Consider the following 20,911-nt stretch of genomic DNA (forward strand, 5'->3'; position numbering starts at 1 on the left):
ATTATTATTTATATATAATAAGTTTTAGAATAAAATCATACATGTTATACTATTATTTATGTATTATATGACTGATGTATTGTATAATTTTTTTCAATATGTGGGGGGTGGGATGTTGATGATTAGGTTGCATGCGCGGTTCCGATCATAATGTTTGTGTGCGATAATACGTACCTAAACGTTTGGTGTATATCCGATTGCGATTGAGAATATGATGGGCAAATATGGGCCCACAGTTCTTCTAGGAGTTCCCCGGCGTATGTTGGAAATGCAATCACCGTCTGATTTGGAATCTCATATTGAGTGGCCCATAGCCCCCCATATGATTTTGGTGGCGCATCATGGTAATTTGTTTATGTATTATGTTATCATTATGTGGATAGTGACTGGGATTGTAGAAGGTATCGGTTGTGGGCCCACGGCGCTTTGGTTCATGTACTTCCGTTGGTAGGTTTGGGTCCTACAAGGATGATGTTCTCACGCACACAGCGCCAATAAAATGGGATTGATTCTCGTTACATGGGATGATTGCAGGCCACGTGGTGGTCCGAGAGGACCGACGTAAGAAACATGGAAATTGGGACCGACGCATCTTCGTACAGGGTCAATCATACGTGACAGAACCGCATTGGCTGAGTCGGGCGGATTGGCCCGCTCCTAGTCACGTGCCATTGTGCAAGAGGGAGATGGTGGCCTCCGGTGGACCCTGGGGGGGCACCTAAGTCCACTTCAAGAGAATATTCTCTCTTGAATTCTAACTTTCAAATTGCAATTGGGCAAGGGCATGAGGGCGGTAAGGATCTTCAAGCATTGAATTGCGCACAAAGTCCAAGCACAAGTTTTCTATAAGAGATAATTACTTCAAGGCCTAAAGGAACCGTGTTGCTTTATTTTTTTCAGTGTGTGTTGCTTTAGAAAATTGATTGAATACGATAGGGTTGGCAAAGTGAGAGGAACAAAAATACACCAACAATTTGATTCTGCATTTTCTTGCTAAAGAACCATGCCAATGGCATATCTGCATATTAGCCTTTGCCTACCTGCATACGTATATCAGAGTACAGCACTTGACGCTGCTCCAAAGAGTCGCACGAGTTAAATGTTCATCTCAATTCTTCACTTTTTCTTTGTGTCATATACAAATAAGTGAAAGATAAAATTAAAGAAGAATCAAAATCTTTCCTTTTGAAGAAAGCTAATTACCTATGCTTGCCACTTGCCGAAAAGTAGGTATTTCTTTTTGCCTTCAAATTATTATTATTTTTCATATAAGATTTTTGCCTTCATATTCAGTTAATTAGAACAGTTCATGCCGGGACCATGTTAGATTTAGTTGATATTAAAAAAAGATCCTTAAATCACAATTTTAATTTCAGCATAAGAGAAAACACAAATGAAATACCCCACAATCATGTCCGATTATAAACAAGTAACGAAAGCTAGTTTAGGTCAAAAAAGGAGGAAAAAGAAATTGCTACAAAATAGAAAGAAGCTTAATTGCATTATTTGCAACGCTTGAGACAGTTTCTTCCATACATCAATAATAATTTTGTCCATTATTTCCACTTGGCATTATCGGTATTTTTGCAACTCAATTCAAACTGAATAAAAACATTGGCTTGCAAATTCTGATAAGAAATCACAGACAAAATCTAACTCAAGTAATTTGCCCAAAAAGGGTGATGCGCAGACCCAACTCCTACAAAACTAGTTGATAAAAAAATGATAATTAACAGATAAATGTATGCCAATAAGTTTTCTTCGCAAATCTATGGTGGGGGAGAGAGTTCTTATGGTGATCCTGGTGTATCCACTAGATTTTTCTGTGTCATCGATGAATCAATCTCATAAATTCGATTTGGTGACATTGAAGTACCAATAGTTCTGGCATTCAGATAAGCCTTAGTTCATACTCACCAGCCATTGTTATGTACCTCACCCATGGAAGAGCGTGATAACCACTTTTCTCTATAATTTTCAGGTACCGGACCTACAAAATTTATCATGTACAAGAAAAGATGATTATTTATCTTAACTTCCTATGATTTGCTGGAATTTCTGTTAATTAACAACAATATCTTTCAAAAATCATGAACTTCAACAATATTGTTTTATTTTTTCTATCCCTTACCAATTAATGTTGACAAATGAAATAAACAAGATATCTTTGCTAGTCCATTTACTGCCAGGTATAAGCTATCAGATTCATATGGTTCTTTAATGTGAATCTATGATGAGAAACACCACCAAAATCCTAATAAAGAATTCTTTCACATATACATTTTTTTTATACCAACTTTAATGCCAGAACCTCAGCAAACAAGTTACTTGCCAAATTTTGACCTAACCAACATGACTTGAAATCAATACAAAGTGGGTTTAAATTTGCTTAATCATAATATTGAGAAACTATAAAATAAAAAGTAGGGTTGACCAAATGCAACAAAGAAACGGGTCAAGTTTGGGCTGATCTAACGGAAAAGAAACTGTAATTGACCTGACTAATAAATTATTTTAGATTCATCACCTTACATCCCTATCTCTATCAATCTATATTTAGGCCCCGTTTGGGATTACTTTTGAGAGGGCTAAAAGTGATTTTAAAAATCTAAAAGCTAATTTTGGTGTTTGTTAAAAAAAAATCAAAATCACTTTTGTCAGAATCAACTCCTCCTACAACTGATTTTGAAAAGTAGGGAAGGAATAACTTTTAGATTCTGATTTTGAGAATCAATTTTATCCTTTAATATAATTTCATAAATATCCTTACAATTATTACTTAAACTCGAAATTATCCTTATTTAAATTGGAAATAAAATCAATATTTTAATTTTTTTATTATAATTAACGCACACCTTTCGTTTACCCTATTTCTTCATATTTTGTATTCTATCAAAACTTCTCTAGTGTAAGTAAATTTATTTTCTTACAGCATTTTTATATGTATAAGTAAATTTCATCCTACATTATGTACATTTTAGTCATTTATTTTCTTACAGCAGTTTAATAATAAGATTTACCAAACACCCATAACTGCTTTCAAAATTCACAGTACTTTTGAAAATAAAATTTACCAAACACTTAATTGATTCTTTTCACAGCTGATTATTTCTACGGCACAGCTAACAGCAATTATTTTAAAAGTTACAACATTACCAAACTGGCCCTTATTTAATTATTTTTTCTGTTTAGGCTACTATTCATATAAGAATGGAAATTAAGGAAAAAAAAAACAATTACAAAAGCTGTTCTACACAATTAAGTTGAAGTTTCATCACAAACTTTAATTTACAAATTTATAAGACAATGCATTACTATAATTGGGTCGGTTTCATGTCAATCCAAAATGATCTGTTAACTTAAGGTTTAATCAATTATTTTCATGTTACTTGTTTAAAGAATACGCTGTATTCATGTTTTAGGATTTCATATGACTAATTAAATGGGGAGCTCAAAGAAGTACATATATAAGCTCCATCCTTTACTGGTATGCAAGCCTCTTGTTATTTTTACTACAGGTTGATTAAAGCTGGTTTTGTGCATCATCCATTTTAAGATGGCCAAATCTTGCAACCTGGTTAATATTAAATATAGAGTGACACTGATCTAGTAAAAAGGCACCAAACAACTTGAACCTACAAGGTATTGGTCAAGTTAGGGTGAAACTGCAATCTCAGGCGGATCACCAATCAGTTAAATTGAGACATTATTTTGTGCAAACAGCTTTCCTTGACATGCTATTTTGCGAAGAAGTATGCTATATATATCTGCATAAGTAAAAGGCAGTGATAGGCAAATGTCCTTTTACTTTCATGTCTAAATGTCATTCCTTATTTTCTTCAAACATTCCAAACAATATTGCAAGTCACCGAACCAAATTTAATTTAATTTTCTCACGTAGATTTAAAATACCACTCCGATTCTTGAAGAGAAACAGAGATGAAGCAGATGCAAGTTATGCCATTCACCCAAAACAATAATAAGGAGAGCATATATTTTATGCCATACCTGTATTCCTGAAACAGTAAAGTATGGTATTTCAAATTTCACACGTATGGGAGCCTTTCTCTCAGGAGTTGCTTCTTCTGCTGTTATACTGGGAAGAGTGAACTCAGCCCTCAACATGTATTCCTAGATAATTTGGATTGCAAACAGGATCAATAAATGGCTGAATTGCATGAATGATCATAAAGAAGTTTCTTCAAAATCTAGGGGCAACAAAAGCAAACAGACGAACAATTAAACAATAAATGGTCAGCTGATACCTTGCCACCCGGAAAAGATCTAATTTTCCAGATTAATGCTTCATCTTCAGGTACATATGATGCAGATCCCATTGATGTCCGAACATCTGGATTGGAAGCATCGGATGACACTGGTAACTCAATCTCAACATTTGTTGCAGTACTGTATAATTCAATCATTTTTCCATTAGTAAAGAGAATTTTGAACATCAACCTGTTCAAAATTTGGAGCAATAAAAGTTAACCAGAAAAACAACTGCAATATGATAAAATCAAATACCTACGCTCCTTGAACTGACTTCTAGCTTTTACCAGGATCTCAACACGACTTCTAGAATGCCTCTCAACCTGAGCTTCAACCCAAATCAAAGGCTTTACCTGGACAAATAAAGAAAATTATCAAATCCCATTCATATAGTAATCCAAAAAGTATTAAGTGTTAAGAAAAGAAAAATAAAGAAAGAATTATGAACCACAAGGTGAACCTGGGTATTGAGTCTGTATGTCATGAGATCAAAAGATCCATCAGGTGGTATGAATGAAATTGTCCTATCATTTTCAAATCGGGCCAAACGTACACACCTGCACCAAACGGGGTATTTAGTGAAAATAGTAACTTGCAAATTAAGTTCATGAACCCAATCCTCACAAACAAGCGATGAACAACACCATATTTCAAGTAGATCAGACGTGTCGGGTTACATACTGATGAAATTTGATGTCATCCAAATCGATCGCCTTTCCCTTCGTTGATCGACCTTGAGCCTCCAACAATATTCTATCATTGAGGCCAAGCTTACACTCAGGCATACCACTGAAAAACATAAATCAGTGGCGTTAGTCTCCAGCTACAGCTGACTGATAGAAATAACTAGCACACCCAAGCAACGAAATAAATTTTGGACATGGAAGCACACTTCTTGAAATTTGTACAGGTTGGACTAGTCCCCCACACCATTGTATAAAGAAAGAATGCAGAAATAAACAGATCAGGTCACACAAGAATCCAACATAAACACATGAAATCTGGCTAAGAGTCCAATTACAGGACTAATTTTCATGAGAAATAGCTCCAAAAGAATGAAGCAGTAAGAAAACAAGTTGGAGTAACCAATATGGAAGGAATCCACTGCAGCAACTGTGATCACCCCACTTCGTCTACATCATTAGTTTCATGATATGAAAAAGTTGAGACTGTGTTCGATGACAATGTTTACATGGTGGTGACGTTGACCCATACATCAAACAGCAAAATTTATCTTCCATCATGGTATTGTTCACTCGAAGCTCAGAATTTGACTACACATGGATTTTGCTACTCACAACAAATTTACACACTCTAAACTTGATCGGTACTACATTATTTTTATTCACTCATAAAGAATGCAAGTCCTCAAGCACAAATTTTTCTGACAAGACTATGAGTTACACTGGAACAATGAATATCTGCCAGCCAGTATCCTTGACAAATCTAATTAGCTCTAACTTTCATTAGTCAACACACCTCAAATAAGTTCTCATCTTCAGTGCTCCAACGACATCCGATCTAATGATTTGTCCATTGCTATTGACAAGTATATTAACATGCTCCACGACGTCTAAGAAAACCTGAAGAAACAAGAAGCGACCCCCATCATTCAGTGGCTCAAGTTATCTATTAAAAAACTGAAGTGATTAAAGAAAAAGTCACCTACTTCATTCTTTTTGTATTGTATCCCTTCACTGCGCCAAGACACTGCATTTGTGACAGCCATAGGAGGCCTCTGAGTAACTTCCATCCTATATGCATCAGTCTTGATGAATTCACTTAAGATATTGGCTTCTGTATATTGAGGATAACCAAAGTCCATCATTTCATCAAGCAACTCATACTGCGAAAAGTACAAGGAACCAGTATTACAATCTAAATATGTTATGAATTCTTATGATTTGACAAATGGCACATACGAAAATGAATACTGAAACATCAACATACCACAACAACAAAGTTATCCCTAAGCGATTCCTCCTCTAACTCTTCAAAGTAATGTTTAAAGACCTGAGAGAAAGAAACACATCAGAATTGTGCACTTGCATAATTTATATTCAAATACTTTTCGGGAGGTAAAACCATTAAGGACATGAACACCACAATTACCAATCAGGCTTACATCAACTACGCGGTGTAGAAAGAAAAGAAGGCTGGCAGCATTGCAATTCTGCCTCGACGCTGTCATAAGATAAACATTGGAGTGCTGTATAAACAAGTATGAGACTCCATTATCGTATACAACCGGATCCTGCGACTGTGCATCTCCCTAATAACAAGACATCGAGCGCAACAAAAAGAGCAATAAGAACGCCGGATTCAGGTTGGACGAATAAACAGAGAAATTAAAACAACAGATCTATGGTGAATCGAGCTAAAATTGCTCTAGCTTGGCTCAATTAATTTGGCAAAGGAAATCTGGAAAAGAGATGAATGGAAATAACATCTTTTTCGATGAGCTTGGTGAAGAAGCGCTCGGCTTGCTTTGCAGAGACGTCACCACGGTAGTCGCGCCACACCAGAACACGGCCCTTTATGTCTAGAAGAAAGAGTGCGGAGACAGCACCTGCCATTTTGTCTTCTTCTAGGGCTTCTAAAGATCAATCAGAGATCTGACGGAATTGATAAAAGTCGTTAACTGAGAACAACAATTCATGCGAAACTGAATCTGGGAGTTGTAAATTTTGTGGCTCCATTTAGATGATGCATGGTGGTGAAGATAAACTGTCTCTGTCAGACTCCTTAAATCAACCAACGGTAATGGAGAGAGATCGATCGATCTTTCACTATTATTTATTGCTGCTTGCCTTCTTCTAACTTCTATGCTGTAACATAAGCCGGGCAGCGCGTGTTGCTGCAAATCGCGATTCGCATGATACTACTTACTGATGCAGTCTCTTCTATCCGGTGCCGTTTCTGAAGTTCAAGGGGGCCACAAGTCCAAACTAATTGCCGTTGTTCGGTAATCATATAAAAATATGAGGAATACGAACACTACAAATTTTTGTACGAAATTATTACTCGAAACAAAATATATACAAACGTTTATATTATATTACAATGCAATCTATCAGAAATTTTTTGAATTTCTATGTAAATAAATAAGTTTGTTATAGTTTAATCTGAATATCAATAACGCTCCCAAAATTCGAAAGAAAATATTATTTTTAAAATCGTGTTTTCTTTTTCTTATCTATCTCTTAACTCTATATATATTTATTCTTTATTAAAAAAAATATCCCCCTCTCTCTCTCTCTCTCTCTCTCTTTCTCTCTCTATATATATATATACAGACACACATAGTGGGTAGAGATGGTCAATGGGCTGGACGGCACGTGTCCGTACAGTACGGCACGACACGAACACATTTCAATGGGGCACACGGCAATATATATACACACACACATAGTGGATAGAGATGGTCAATGGGCCGAACGGCACGTGTCCGTACAGTACGGCACGACACGAGCACATTTTAATGGGGCACACGGCACGGTATGACACGCATGTGGGTGGGGCCGGGCTTAGAATTTTAAACACGCGGTCCTTAAAAGTACGGTACGATTAGAGATAGGATAAGCACGACATAATAAAAAAGCCCACAATAAACACATTTTATTTTTTTATGAAAATAAACTTAAAATTTAATGATTTTACAAATAATTTGAAGTTGAATTTTTTAAATTCATTTAATTCGTAGTTTAAAAAAAACTATAATTGATTTATATTTATAATTTATTAAATAAATAATTGATATCATAATTTTAATGAATAAAATTATAAATATCATGATTTTATAAATATGCATTAATATTATTGTGAACTATGATTTATAACTCTATATAAGTCTAAATTAACAATTAAGTTAACCCCTAAGAATTTTTTATTATTAGTAAAGAATTAAAAAAATTCTAATACTATAAGGTCAAACTTAGTAATTAATATTACGTTTTCTTACAATTATTAGTTTATTATTAGTGAATATGAACTTGAATTTTGAATTTTCTATTCTATTAAATTTGAATAAAGGTATAGATCTAAGAAAAATATATAAACTTAAAAAAAATACGCCAACACCTTAGTATGCGCTCTTAAAAAATTTAAAAAAAAAATTAATAGACTTTTTTTCTTAGGCACGGTACGGCATGACCCATGGTACGACACGTGTGGGGACAACACAAATGGACACGACACGTGTGTCGGACCAAGCCTAAGAAAAAAAATCTAGGCATTGCACCGCACGACATGAAAATACATAGTGGGTACGACACAACACGGGCACAAGCACAAACACGCATGGACCTTGGCCATCTCTTAGTAACTATGGGCAATGGGCTGTGCCGACACCAACTGTTGGCCCACAAGGGCTCGTGGACCGTGCCGTGCCTACCTTTTTTCCAGTTGAGCCCAGCACGGCCCACGGCACGAGCCCGCTCGTGCCATGCCATAGGCTGTGCCCAAAAAAAGCCCATCAATTTTTTTTTTTATTGTGCTTAAAAAAGTCCACGTGCCTGGCGTGCTTTATTCAAGCCTACGTGTCTGACGTGCTTTTTTAAGCCCACCAACATAATAATAATAATAATAATAATAATAATAATAATAATAATAATATTCATAATCATAATCATATTAATTTTTATTAAGAGAGCAATTAACAATTTATTATTAGTTTATCACAATTTCACAACTATATATTTTATTTCACAATAATCAATCATAATTCATAACACAACAATACATAAATTTAATTCCATAGATCATAATAATAATTAATTAAAATTAAAAATACAAACCTCGAATAATCATTACAATAAGTCATAACTACGAAATATTAATATAACAAATCATAGGTCACAACTTACAAGTTATGATTTAATATTAATATGAAAAATATTTTATTATTAATTTTGTAAAAATTTTATTTTTTATTTATAATTTATAAATTTATGATATTTATAATTTTATTTATTAAAATCATGATATTTACTTATTTACTTATTCATTTAATAAATTATAAACATAAATAAATAATTAAATAAATATCATAAATAAAATTAAATATCATAAATAACATTATTCATTTAATAAATATCATAAATAAAATTATGATATTTATAATTTTATTTATTAAAATCATGATATTTACTTATTCATTTAATAAATTATAAACATAAAAAATTAGAATATTTATTTAAACTAAGATTTAATGATTTAAATTAATTTTTAAAAGTCTATGCTAAAAAATATATTAAAACATTTAATTTCAAGATATTTTACTTTAATTTCATACCATTTTATATTTACTTTTTGTTAAAAAAATTTACTTAGATATATTTTGGCCCACGTGCTATTAATGGCTCACCGGCCGTATGCTAGCCCACCAATGAACTGTGCTTATTACATGCTTTTTCGCGTGCCATGCTTTGACTCATCTCTAATCGTGCCATGCTTTAAATCCCGCGTGCCTAAAATTTTAGGCCCGGCACAGCCCACGTGCGTGTCGTGCCGTGCCTCGTGACTCACTGAAACGTGCTCGTGCCGTGCCGTGCCTATGCCGTGCCATGTGCCGCCCGACCCATTGACCATCTTTATCTCTTAGTAATGTGGCAATAAGGTATGTGTAATATTCAAACAACATCTAATAAGTAAAAAAAAAAAATAGTTACATTACACACTGCTGATAACATTTGAACCTGAAATTTTCTCAATAGATAGCCATTACAACTATATCAGCATATAAAAGTGAAATCAATCACACCGTAGGGTTAAAAAAAAAAAAAAAAGTGTCTATCTTCCATTGAATAAGCCACTAAAAACTTGGCTATCCCCTCCTAGCGACGCTTCCCACTCTGTGGAGGTTATCATGATTTGAGATAGTATGGCAACAATGTCTCTCATTTCTGGTCTGTCAACTGCATCTTCATTCAAACACCACTCTGCTACTGCCGCCATCTGCAAATTAAATGTTGAATTTCATCTCTTATTCGTTCCATTCTGTGTTTTTATTAAACTTTAAACCCTTTGTTAAAGCAAACGGGAACAGAATTTAAACCCTGCGTCCTAACCTTGTACACATTCTCCAAAGGATAGCTGCTTCCAAGATTGCCATCTATGATTTCTTCTAACGCACTCTCTGGATCTTCATCTCTGAAGACTTCATTAACCTGAGAAATGACTTCCAAATGTGATGGTGTGATCAAGAACTTGATTCGTTTTTGTTCATAATGATGCACAAGTTTGACTTACAATTGTTATAAGCGATTTCATTTTGGTTGGCTCACTGTCATCGCGAATAAGTGCACGTTTGCCTGTTATTAGCTCCGCTAGCACTACCCCGAATGCAAAGACATCGGTTTTAGTGGTCACCTGGAGCTCCATCACGGATCTTGTAAAAAGAAATCAAGCACACCAACTCAATAATGCAGCTTTAGTCAGTTACGAATGCATATCAAAACGGAAGCGTTTAACAAAAATATACTCTGGAGGGAGATAGCCTGGCGTTCCTACTAATCGCGTTGCTAACATTTCTTTTTCGTTGGTTCGTTCCTCAAGCTTCACCAACCCAAAATCCGCAACCTAAGATATCATCAAACAACAAGAGTTTCACTAAAGAGTGATGTTATTTCCCAGTGCTGTAGGCAGGGCTAAAAGTAGCAACAATGGTTCAGGTTTCTGTACCTTAGCACGTAGTCCATCATCGAGTAGAATGTTGCTTGTCTTGATGTCACGATGCACGTATCGAGCTTTCGTGTGATCGTGAATGTACTCAATTCCCTTCGCAGCGTCGAGGGCAATCTGAGTTCTTGCTGTCCAAGTTAGAGGCTGGTGACCTTTCAGCAGCGGATCATGAAGATGATCGCTGAGTGATCCATTTCGAACGTACTTATAAACTAAGCAGAGATGGTCGTCTCCACTAGCATACCCAAATAGCTCCACCTAAATTACGTTACATTAGCTGCCAAGTAACAAATAAGCCCAAAAGTTACAAACATGCCTTTTACTTAATGACCTACCACATTTATGTGATGAATCTTGCACAAGACCTTGAGCTCTGCAAAGAACTCTTTGGACTTGTTAGATCTCATCTTCTTTATTGCAGCCTCCTGAACGAATGTCGACGAGACATGTTAATTGAGATATGGCCAAGCGTTACTAGAAATAAGCAAAAGTTAGCGAAGTGAAGCCATACTCTATCTCCCAACAGTCCAAAGTACACGTTTCCAAACCCTCCCCGTCCAATAATCCTAGATTCATCAAAGTTATTTGTAGCCTCTTCAATCTCCTCAAGACTAAAAATTATTGTCCTCTCTGACTCAAGAACTGTCACATCTGTATGGTGTAAATTCCACTATACAAATGAGTTAATCTCCTCCATCTTTTTTCATTCTGGAGTCAAAAAGTTCTTGTGAAATGTACAGCATTCTAAAGAGTTTACACCTAGCTGACCTTCTGTATTTTCTTTGCACTGGCCCTGTGAGGAAAATGCTCTAGTGGTAATGCTCATTGCTTTGGATACGTGTTTTGCATCTTCAGTGATCTTTTCTTCGGGTCTCTTTCTCCTGAGGAGAATAATTATTAAGGTAATCACTGAAAATAGTGCCACAGCTGATAATAAAGCGATGACTGTGACCCACTTATGTGTCTTTCCTGATAATGAACGCCAAAACCAAGGCAAAGCATTGTTAAATTCTGCAGGATGTTTGGTACCATATTGAATGTGAGATGATGTATGTAACTATAGGTGAAATGGATGATGGAAGAAAATGCTATGAAATTAATGGGACCTCTGAATATTAACAAAATAATGAAATGCAAACAATATTTAAAGCAACTAACAAGGAAGATGCTAATATGATCGAAAAAAATTCAAAATCATGAAGTTTCGAGCAATAATCTTAGTTCACCAGATTTCTCTGCCGTAGGAAGGCCATTTAGCTCCATCGGCACAAACAAAACCCAACAAACATCTATGTAACCTGGGTTCTGAGCCACCATCTTGTTCATGCTTTCAATGCCACTGATTTCAGCAGAAAGCAGAGTGGCAATAATTGACAATGTGTCTTGCTGCTGAACTGTGTATGTTACCACAACTTGAGTGCCAGTTTCCACGCATCCACATAAAAGGTGAATCGGAACTGCAACTCCTGCAATGAAATAGTTTTCTTCTCCTCCAACTTTCCACGCTTGTCCGCTATAAATCATAGCTGAAACATTCACAAATGTGTCATTTGGCTGAACTTTATAGGATGTATCATAGAAATAACCTCTAGTGCTGTTGACATCTTTGCAAGAACATGGTACTGTTATCAGGTAGTCTTTTTGATTGCCACGGAAAATTGGTTTGATTTGCGATGGGTTCACAGAGTAAAAAGAAGCAATTCGCTCTACTGGGAGCCCCTGGTTGATGTGATACAATAAGGCATTACATGTATTGATGTGTTCATTGCAAGGAAAAGAGTCCATAACGCTTGGTTTGATGGGAATTCCAGAGCCAAAAGCACTGGCCAATGAAGAGAAGAAGAGAAGGCAGGGAAAGAGATAAAGGGTAGCCATTGTTGTAACCAAGGGCATTTTCCATATGATGGGGAGAAAAATGAGGAATGAAATGCTGCAATTCAAATTGATTGTTATGTTGTCTCTGCCGGTACATTTTTAGGCGATTTTTAAGACGGTGCATGTTATAGATTAAATTATTGATTATTATAATATTGCTCAGGAGTAACTCCCTCTTAGAATCATAGGTTCTAGCACAAGCGTCCATTCTTTATTCCATAACTATCGAGATGATTTTGTAATTAACGGAGTTTCTTGGAGGGCTAGTTGTGATTCAGTGTCGTTTGTTCTTGATGGATTCTGTCGATTCTTACAATACCTCACCGCGAGAGGGCGTATCTTTACCCGTATCAGAAAACAGGAATGCCGGATGAATATCATATCAAAGTGCAGTCAAATTTAAATAAAATAAAATAAACAAAGTTTTGTAAATGCATTGTGCTGTGTAATTTTCATTTCGTCATACAGGCTGCACTGTTATAAAGGGATTTTGTGAGTTGTCCACGTGGCTTAACTACGAGCCCATTGGGCATGACATAGAGTTTTTCCATGCAAGGGAGTACCTTATTGTTTCGCACCAGCAGGAGAATTAGACTTTGAAGGCCTTGTTTTCCTCGCCTAACACAACTTCCAGCTACGTTTCTTCAACAGGTGATTGTCTCTTCGTATTGACAAAAAATGGTTATATCTGACAGCGGAGACCTATCTTAAAATTTGCTGTATTTTTTATCAGTTTTTACAAACACGTATAACTATAAAAATTTGGTTTTCCAAAACTGTTTCCGGAGCCGTATTTTGATCTTTTCATGATTGATGTACAGGGCACGTTTAGAAATAAGTTGTATGGCTTGCAATCCACTGCTGATATTGACTAGAGTATTACTAGCACTCGCTGTCCTAACTGGCTGCTTCAACACTTTCAGTCTTTTGCTGCCATGCTTTCAGAATTGAGTACATGCCTTGTAGCGTACCATTGTCATGTAAATGAGCAACGTATCTTGGGATTGAAATTAAGAAAGTACATGAGAAACAATTTGGGAGGATTCCTACCATTCTTTATTTTGTGTTCCATTACAGTACATTTGGAGTGTTGAGAGTTTGTAGCTGTGAATCAGCTGACGAGTCAAAAACCAAGTTTTATTCTTGATGCTGATGTGCACGGTATTTTCTTTCTTGTTTTTCAATGAAAGCACCTTGATTTATTGGACCTGTTTAATAAACATAGAGGGCAGAAAAAGCCATGTGGGTGTGGCATCAGCATATAAAATTCTGGTAATCTTAAGTTCGAAGGCTCTTAATTTGGAACCCGGAATTGAAATGAAATTCAAGAACAAATATTCCGAGAATAAAACAAGAACAAGATAATGCGAAGGAAAATTATTAACGGGATCTCTTAAAATTACTAAAACTATCGAAATGCGAACAATATATAAAGCAACCCCGGAAAAAACCTGAGAAAATACATGCATATAACTTCGATGAAATGGATGTACTAATAAATCAAAATCTTGAATTTTCGAGTGATTATCTTAGTCACCAGGTTTCTTTCAAGTAGGAAGTCCCTTTTAGCTCCATGGGCACATATAACAAACAACCAACATCTATGTAACCTCGAGTCTCAGCCACCAACTTGTTCAATCTCTCGATGCCACCGACTTCAGCAGAAAGTAGAGTGCCGATACTTGGCAATATGTCTTGTTGCTGAACTGTATATTGGAACCACATCCCCTGCAACGAAATGGTTTTCTTCTCCTCCAACTTTCCAAGCTTGTCCACGATAAATCATAGCTGAAACATTCAGAAATGTGTCTTTTAAATGAACTTCATAGGATGTATCATGGAAATAACCTCTGATGCCGTTGATATCTTTGCAAGAACAAGGTAGTGTTATCGGGTAACCTTCTTGATTGCCACAGCAAATTGGTTTCATTTGCGATGAGTTTATAGAGTAAAAGGAAGCAATTTGTTCTACTCGGAGCCTTTGGTTGATGTGCTACAATAAGGCATTACATGTATTGATGTGTTCATTGCAAGGAAAAAAGTTCATAACGCTGTGGTCTTAAACAGTAGTGGAGAAGACTGGAAAGGAGATTATGGGAAGCCATAGTTATAGCCATGGGACTCTTTCGTATGATGGGGAGAAAATGAGGAACGAAATGGAGCAATTCACAACGATTGTTAGCTTTTATTTGTCACTACAAGTAATTTTCCTCTTCTATCAAAGATTCTCACACAAGTTGGTTCTTTATTCCAGAACTGTTTATATAATTTTGCAATTACAGAAGTTTCTTCGGAAGTTAGTGTGATTCATTGTCGAGTACTTTTTATGGGCCTGTCGATGCTTACAATTCCGTAACTTTCTACATTTATTTCACCGGAAGAGGGCGTATCTTTTAATGGGATCAGGAGTACCTGATGCTGATCTATGTGACAATCAATGTCGTATCAAACTGCAGTCAAGTCAAGTTTACATCATAAATTATGTTGATCAATGGTCATACTGTAACCCAATTCCTCACACTGGTTGCATAGGCCGGTTGCATTGGCCTAGGATATGAAAGAGAGATTCTGAAGTATCTTGGATGTGCTACACTCACTTAATATATGTATGACGTATATATGAATTAAATATAATTATTAATTAAATTATAATTTTTTAAAATAAATATAGACATGTTATATATGCATTAAATAACTGGGATACAACAGTGATACTCTAGAATCTCCCAAATGGAAATTGTCCATATGGTTTAACTACAGAGCCCATTGGACAGTACGTGAATTTCTCTGGCTTCATGTAAAGAAGAATCATAGATAGCATATGGAGGTGAATTTGAGTCGGAAGGCCTTGTTTTCCTTCCCTAACACTACTTCCCCAAGTGATTGTCCTTTCGAGGTGGAAAAATGGTTGTGGGCGAGGAGACCTATCTTAACATTAGCTGTATGTTTGATCGTGAAATTATCCAGTTCAGGACTTTAGATCAGATGAGCACTCATGTTTGATCATTTCTTTAACACACATTACATGAATGATCTGGCTGACAAAGGTGGAAGCTGTATTTTGATATTTTCTTATTTTAACTGAGTCTGTTTAGAAATGAGGTCTGTGACTTTCAATCCGCAGCTACTTGATAAGAATTATTAAATGTTTGGGTAACTAGCTGCTTTAACACTTAAATCTTTTGCTGCTGCACTTTCAAAATTAAGTAGAATATCACTAAAACAATATTATGAATGTAAAATCATATGATGATAGGGAAGAATGGTGCATCAATTCTAAATTGTTAACATGAAAACAAAATTTTCTTCTGACAGGAGTATATTCATTCATACAGATATTCTAGAGAAATTGTGGCAAAAGATCAGAGATTTTGCAGTTGAAAAAGATTATAGACATAGTCAAGTAAGAGAGTGCAACTACACCTTTCATCTATATTACTTAGTTCAATTTGATTCCTCTATCTCAAAATTTTCACCTAAAATTGATCAAAATGAAGAAACATACTTACTTTATCATGGCTGCATAACAAAAGTTGTGAAGTGATTCAGATGAAGTGAGAACCCATGGACGTTACAGTGAGAAATCACCTCCCAATTCATCGATAACTTTCTCCACCTTAACCATCATATCTGGTTATGACAACATACAAGTGACAGACAAATTAGCATTCAAAACACTAGCAGCTTTTAAAACTTGGTCTCTCAATTTTATGTTTATGAAAACATCCATGTCCACTTAGGTCATTCAAAAGAGCATGCATCGGATGGTTATTGGAAACAAGAATTAGCTTAAAAGAGCTGGCAAGCTTATATGGAAAGAATGTATATTCATACTTCAATCAAACTCCCCTGGTCAATCAAGGAAAAATGATAAAAACAGGTGCACCTCAGGCCTTTCAACAGAAGGTAGTTGCCTTAGAAACTTAAATTACCTTGGAAAGATGAATCTTCCATATACCTCTGCAAAAAGATAAATATATCAGTACAGCAGTAGCATTTTAGAGCAATTACATATAGTAAAAGCTATGCAGTTTCAGAAGTGTTCCAAATCACTCAACGTAATGATATCCCACATCATCAGTGTATTATTATGGGGACCAAATAACAGGAAAAAAATAATAAATGCGAAATATGAAAGGATACCACAATTAGAGATTTGAGATCAGCTTCGTCAGAAACGGGTGGTTGAGCTGCAGCTGCATCATTTTTCATGGAAAAATGTTACCCGATGGGATCACAGGAGATATTTTTGTCTATAACTGGAACAGGAAACCAACCTTCCTTGACCCCGGAGCAGCAATTAGTGATTAATGATGTGAAGCTAGGAGGCAAGGTTGGATAAAGGCCTTCATAGACATGATTAACATTGGTTTCTTGGTTGCAAGAGGGTTGATCAACTTCATAGTTCAAGCTCGGTGGCATTTCAGGAGTGTAAGTGTCAACAGAAGTCATGATACCCAATTCCTCCTCACAAGCTCTGCAAATACCAAACCCTCAAGTCAGTATCCCTTTGATATTTTACTAAACATGTAATGCCTAATGATTCTTGATAATATAAATCTTATGAAAAGAAATTAAATAAATTATGATTTCTATCTCAATTTCTACCTAGAAGGGAGTATACTAGAAGACATGAATTCAGATCGAGATGAAATTTCAGATTGGAAATCATTGTATAGAGGTTCCGGTTCCTCTTTGTTCTTCAATGTCGCCTAGGAAAGAAGCAGAACATAACATCATCAGAGCCAGGACAAGAGAGTAATTCCAAAACACTAGTGTGGGCATGAATGTGCTCTTGACTTCTTTTAACAATGATCTGTTCTATTGAACTAACAAACACCATAGTTCTTGTAATTGTGGTTATACCAGCAAAACATTAACAAATGACTCTGCTTCATAATTCGTTGAAAATCGCAAGGCAAACTTCTGGATCTGCAAACAGAAGAATCATGTTCATCGTGAATGGCACAAAAAGGAAATAGTAAATTGGAAAGGTTTTGACCTTATTTAGGGGGTTAATAAAACTACTTAGATTTAGCAGTAATGCCAGAGGAAAGAGAACTCAATACACCGAAAACAATAGTGTGTATGTACAGTATCATCGAAACAAGTTAGCTCAGAGATACCATGAGATAGACTAATCTTGAGGGAGTTTCCATTTTCCAGTCACTTTCAAATGAAACACAAAATATAAGCAGTCATTGCAGCAAAAATATTTAGTCGTAAATATGTATAAATAGCACTCTGTCATATTATATATCATTGTTAGCTGATCTATTTTCTAACCAAGTTCAGTGTTTAAAAATGGTTAAAAACATGGAAAATATCATCCTCGAATCAGGAGTTAAAGAGAAGGGCCAATAGACCATTGTTAGTAGTTACTGAAGTCTTAAGATCCCCAAGAATAGTATGCACATTCAAAGACTAAAGATATCTATTTCATCTTGTATAAAAGAACAATGTTCTTCTATGTTGAAGTGCTCAGAATTTCACCAAGCCAATTTACTCATTGTTTATTAGAAACATATACAACTCAAAATTTTCAAAGAAAAATAATTATGGTTCCTGCAATGAGTCCATGCCAAACACAATGGGATGTTTCACATGTCCTCATATTCCTTATAGCACATGATGCATGCCAGAACATACAATAAGAACTCACTTAATAGAAGCAACATAAAAATGCATGTTTGTCAATTGATATTCATAACTTATAAATCACAACGTTGGAGTTGTAAAAGTTATTAACAGCTTGCCTCGCCTAAGGAATCTAGGTAGCTGACGAATAAAGTTCTGCAACCCCTGGCAGGATATCCAGAGACGCATGACACCTGAGGCCAAGAGAATTGCAACCTGGAAATGCAGTGCTCTTCCTGCAGCATATTTGATCTTGATCAAATTACTCAACATTCCCTAAACCTGATCCTATTATTTTGGAAACAATTCTTGACATATTTTTTTTCCCTTAAACTTCAAAGCTCATCCTATAAAAACTAAGCAGCTTACATCAATTAGGCGACACAATCAAATAGTATCCTTATAATTAGAATTAAATTGTACAAAAAAGAAAACATAAGTATTATTATATGCAGTAAAGCAAAGATAGCTCAAAATTTTAAAATAGGGGAAAAATAAAGTGCAAACTTTCCGAGAAGCTGTTCTTGATTTATGCAACTACATCAAAAATAAATTAACATGAACAGAAAGATATCAGTCATGTGACCTTGTGATTTAAGTCATAAATTAGATATTTAGATCTAACCAATTTTGACGACAATAAAATAAAATAAAATAACACGGAGCTGTTAGAACAATCCAGAAACAGTGACTCACGAGTATCTTCTCGCCGAAATAGACGGAGAGGATAGTGTCCGAGGTGGAGCTACCGTAGATGATGTGGAGAGAAGCGTCGGGAGAAGAAGTGGAGATCCAGGTGCCGCGTTTCCGGCGGATTTGGAGAGGAACGAGTGAGGGATACGTGGATGATAGAGAGGGGTTGGGGAAGGCGAAGTAACGAGAGTAGTGGATCTGATGCCACTGGTCTCTGGTGGCCGTGGCGGTCACAGGGTGTGGTTGCTCGTTTCGTATCGTCAGTGCTAGAGTTCCCGCCATTTTTTTGAACTTTTTATTGGAACAATTTTAATTTTTGAATTCGAGGGTAGAGAATATAGAAAGATCAAGAGAAGAGGAAATGTTTTTTTTTAGGGTAATTTTTAAAAACCTCCCCTGAGGTTTGGGCTTGTTGCAAGTAGATGACGAGAATTGATTTATTTGTAAAAAACCCCCTACGGTCAGTTAAGTTTAACATTGACCGTTAGTTGACCGTGCAAAGACAATATTACCCTTAACAATAGTTTATAAACGAAAATAACTATAAAAAAAATCAAAATTATTAGCTATTTTACACTTTTTAAATTATTGATATTTTCTTAAAGTTCTTATAAAAAATTAAAAAATCCTCTTTAAATTGTTGATATTTCCTTAAAATTCCTACAAGAAAGATAAAATTAAAAATTTTAAAATGAAATAGTCATAATTTTTACCTATGATATTGTAAATTTTTAGAATTGACAAGGATAAAATTGTCAAAAAATAGGGTTTGTGCTTTTTGCACCAATAATTTTAGTTTTTTTTTAGTTATTTTCGTTTACAAACTATTGTTGAGGGTAATATTGTCTTTGCACGGTCAACTAACGGTCAATGTTAAACTTAACTGATGATAGGGGGTTTTTTACAAATAAATCAATTCTCGCCATCTACTTGCAACAAGTCCAAACCTCAGGGGAGGTTTTTAAAAATTACCCTTTTTTTCTATGAGAACAAGAACGCTCCTCTCTCCTCAACGGTAGCGGAAAATGATAGATATGTCGCTTATATAGTATGCATATTCATTTTCAGATATTTATGTTATGTGAATATTCATTTCTTGTAATTGTTAGCTTATTACAGAATTTTTAATATATATAAGTGCATTATTGAAATTATTTATCAACTAGGAAAGCATAACCATATAGGATAAAAAAAGAAAGCAAACAAAAGACGCCATATATTGAGAGTAATTTTATTCAATATTAAATCTATAAAAATAAGAAGTAAAGCCTCCTTTTATATTAGTACAACTATAAAGTGATAAGTAATACATTATAATTATAAAAGATAATGATTCTTAAATTACGAAAATAATGAGAGTTATAAAAAAGTTCAAAGTTGCTTAGTGGGAGATAAAAAATTACTTTGATGAACATTCGTATAAATTATAATTATTTAATAATTAGCAGGACTTTATTGAGGTAATTTTTTTAATAACATGGGCATGACACAAAGTATCATTCTTAAGACTTTCTTTATAACATGTTTGATGTTGAACAGATTTTTTGTTAGTTTTTTAAAAATATATATTTAGTAGTTATTTGATAAGAATATAAAATTAATTAAATATTAATACATGTGTGGCAGAAAAATTATGAAGAGTTGAGCACATATTACTTCGCACTATATCCCAATTCTTTAATAATAGACTTTTAAAAATAAATACGTTTCAATTGTTTGGCTGGCATGTGGTAAACAAAAGTTTAAATAATTCAAG

At 35.0% G+C, this 20,911-nt stretch overlaps 3 protein-coding genes across 5 annotated transcripts; all 3 read right to left on the reverse strand.

Moving 5' to 3' along the window:
* Positions 1-1,482: 1,482 nt before the first annotated feature.
* Positions 1,483-7,302, reverse strand: LOC102613770 (AP-1 complex subunit mu-2). The gene is made up of 11 exons (XM_006483882.4): positions 6,717-7,302; positions 6,395-6,541; positions 6,220-6,282; positions 5,939-6,115; positions 5,749-5,852; positions 4,951-5,058; positions 4,730-4,826; positions 4,525-4,622; positions 4,266-4,407; positions 4,009-4,131; positions 1,483-1,990 (listed from the first exon to the last, which is right to left on the reverse strand). Exons 1-11 carry the CDS (start codon positions 6,843-6,845, stop codon positions 1,892-1,894), a joined length of 1,287 nt encoding a protein of 428 aa, XP_006483945.1. The 5' UTR covers positions 6,846-7,302; the 3' UTR covers positions 1,483-1,891.
* A 2,633-nt stretch (positions 7,303-9,935) lies between these two features.
* LOC102618069 (lysM domain receptor-like kinase 3) lies at positions 9,936-12,761 on the reverse strand. Its single transcript, XM_006484259.3, has 9 exons — positions 12,177-12,761; positions 11,719-11,919; positions 11,462-11,601; positions 11,286-11,375; positions 10,951-11,208; positions 10,751-10,848; positions 10,519-10,657; positions 10,338-10,436; positions 9,936-10,224 (listed from the first exon to the last, which is right to left on the reverse strand). Exons 1-9 carry the CDS (start codon positions 12,733-12,735, stop codon positions 10,060-10,062), a joined length of 1,749 nt encoding a protein of 582 aa, XP_006484322.2. The 5' UTR covers positions 12,736-12,761; the 3' UTR covers positions 9,936-10,059.
* Positions 12,762-14,200: 1,439 nt separating this feature from the next.
* LOC102613391 (protein POOR HOMOLOGOUS SYNAPSIS 1) lies at positions 14,201-19,523 on the reverse strand. 3 transcript variants are annotated; one of them, XR_371185.4, is made up of 9 exons: positions 19,159-19,523; positions 18,582-18,698; positions 17,692-17,757; positions 17,434-17,537; positions 17,103-17,302; positions 16,969-17,021; positions 16,758-16,785; positions 16,335-16,455; positions 14,201-14,613 (listed from the first exon to the last, which is right to left on the reverse strand). XR_371185.4 is itself a non-coding variant. In XM_006483881.4 (8 exons), the coding sequence occupies exons 1-8, from the start codon at positions 19,435-19,437 to the stop codon at positions 16,397-16,399; spliced, it is 906 nt and encodes a 301-aa protein (XP_006483944.1). In that variant the 5' UTR covers positions 19,438-19,523; the 3' UTR covers positions 16,089-16,396. The 3 variants fall into 3 exon arrangements, 2 of the variants coding, with proteins under 2 accessions (XP_006483944.1, XP_024956229.1); XM_006483881.4 differs by lacking the exon at positions 14,201-14,613 and having other exon boundaries at positions 16,089-16,455; XM_025100461.2 differs by lacking the exons at positions 14,201-14,613; positions 18,582-18,698 and having other exon boundaries at positions 16,089-16,455.
* Between the last annotated feature and the right edge of the window lie 1,388 nt (positions 19,524-20,911).

This window comes from Citrus sinensis, chromosome 4 (genome assembly GCF_022201045.2).
Source record: "Citrus sinensis cultivar Valencia sweet orange chromosome 4, DVS_A1.0, whole genome shotgun sequence".
In the NCBI taxonomy this organism is placed as follows: Eukaryota; Viridiplantae; Streptophyta; class Magnoliopsida; order Sapindales; family Rutaceae; genus Citrus; species Citrus sinensis.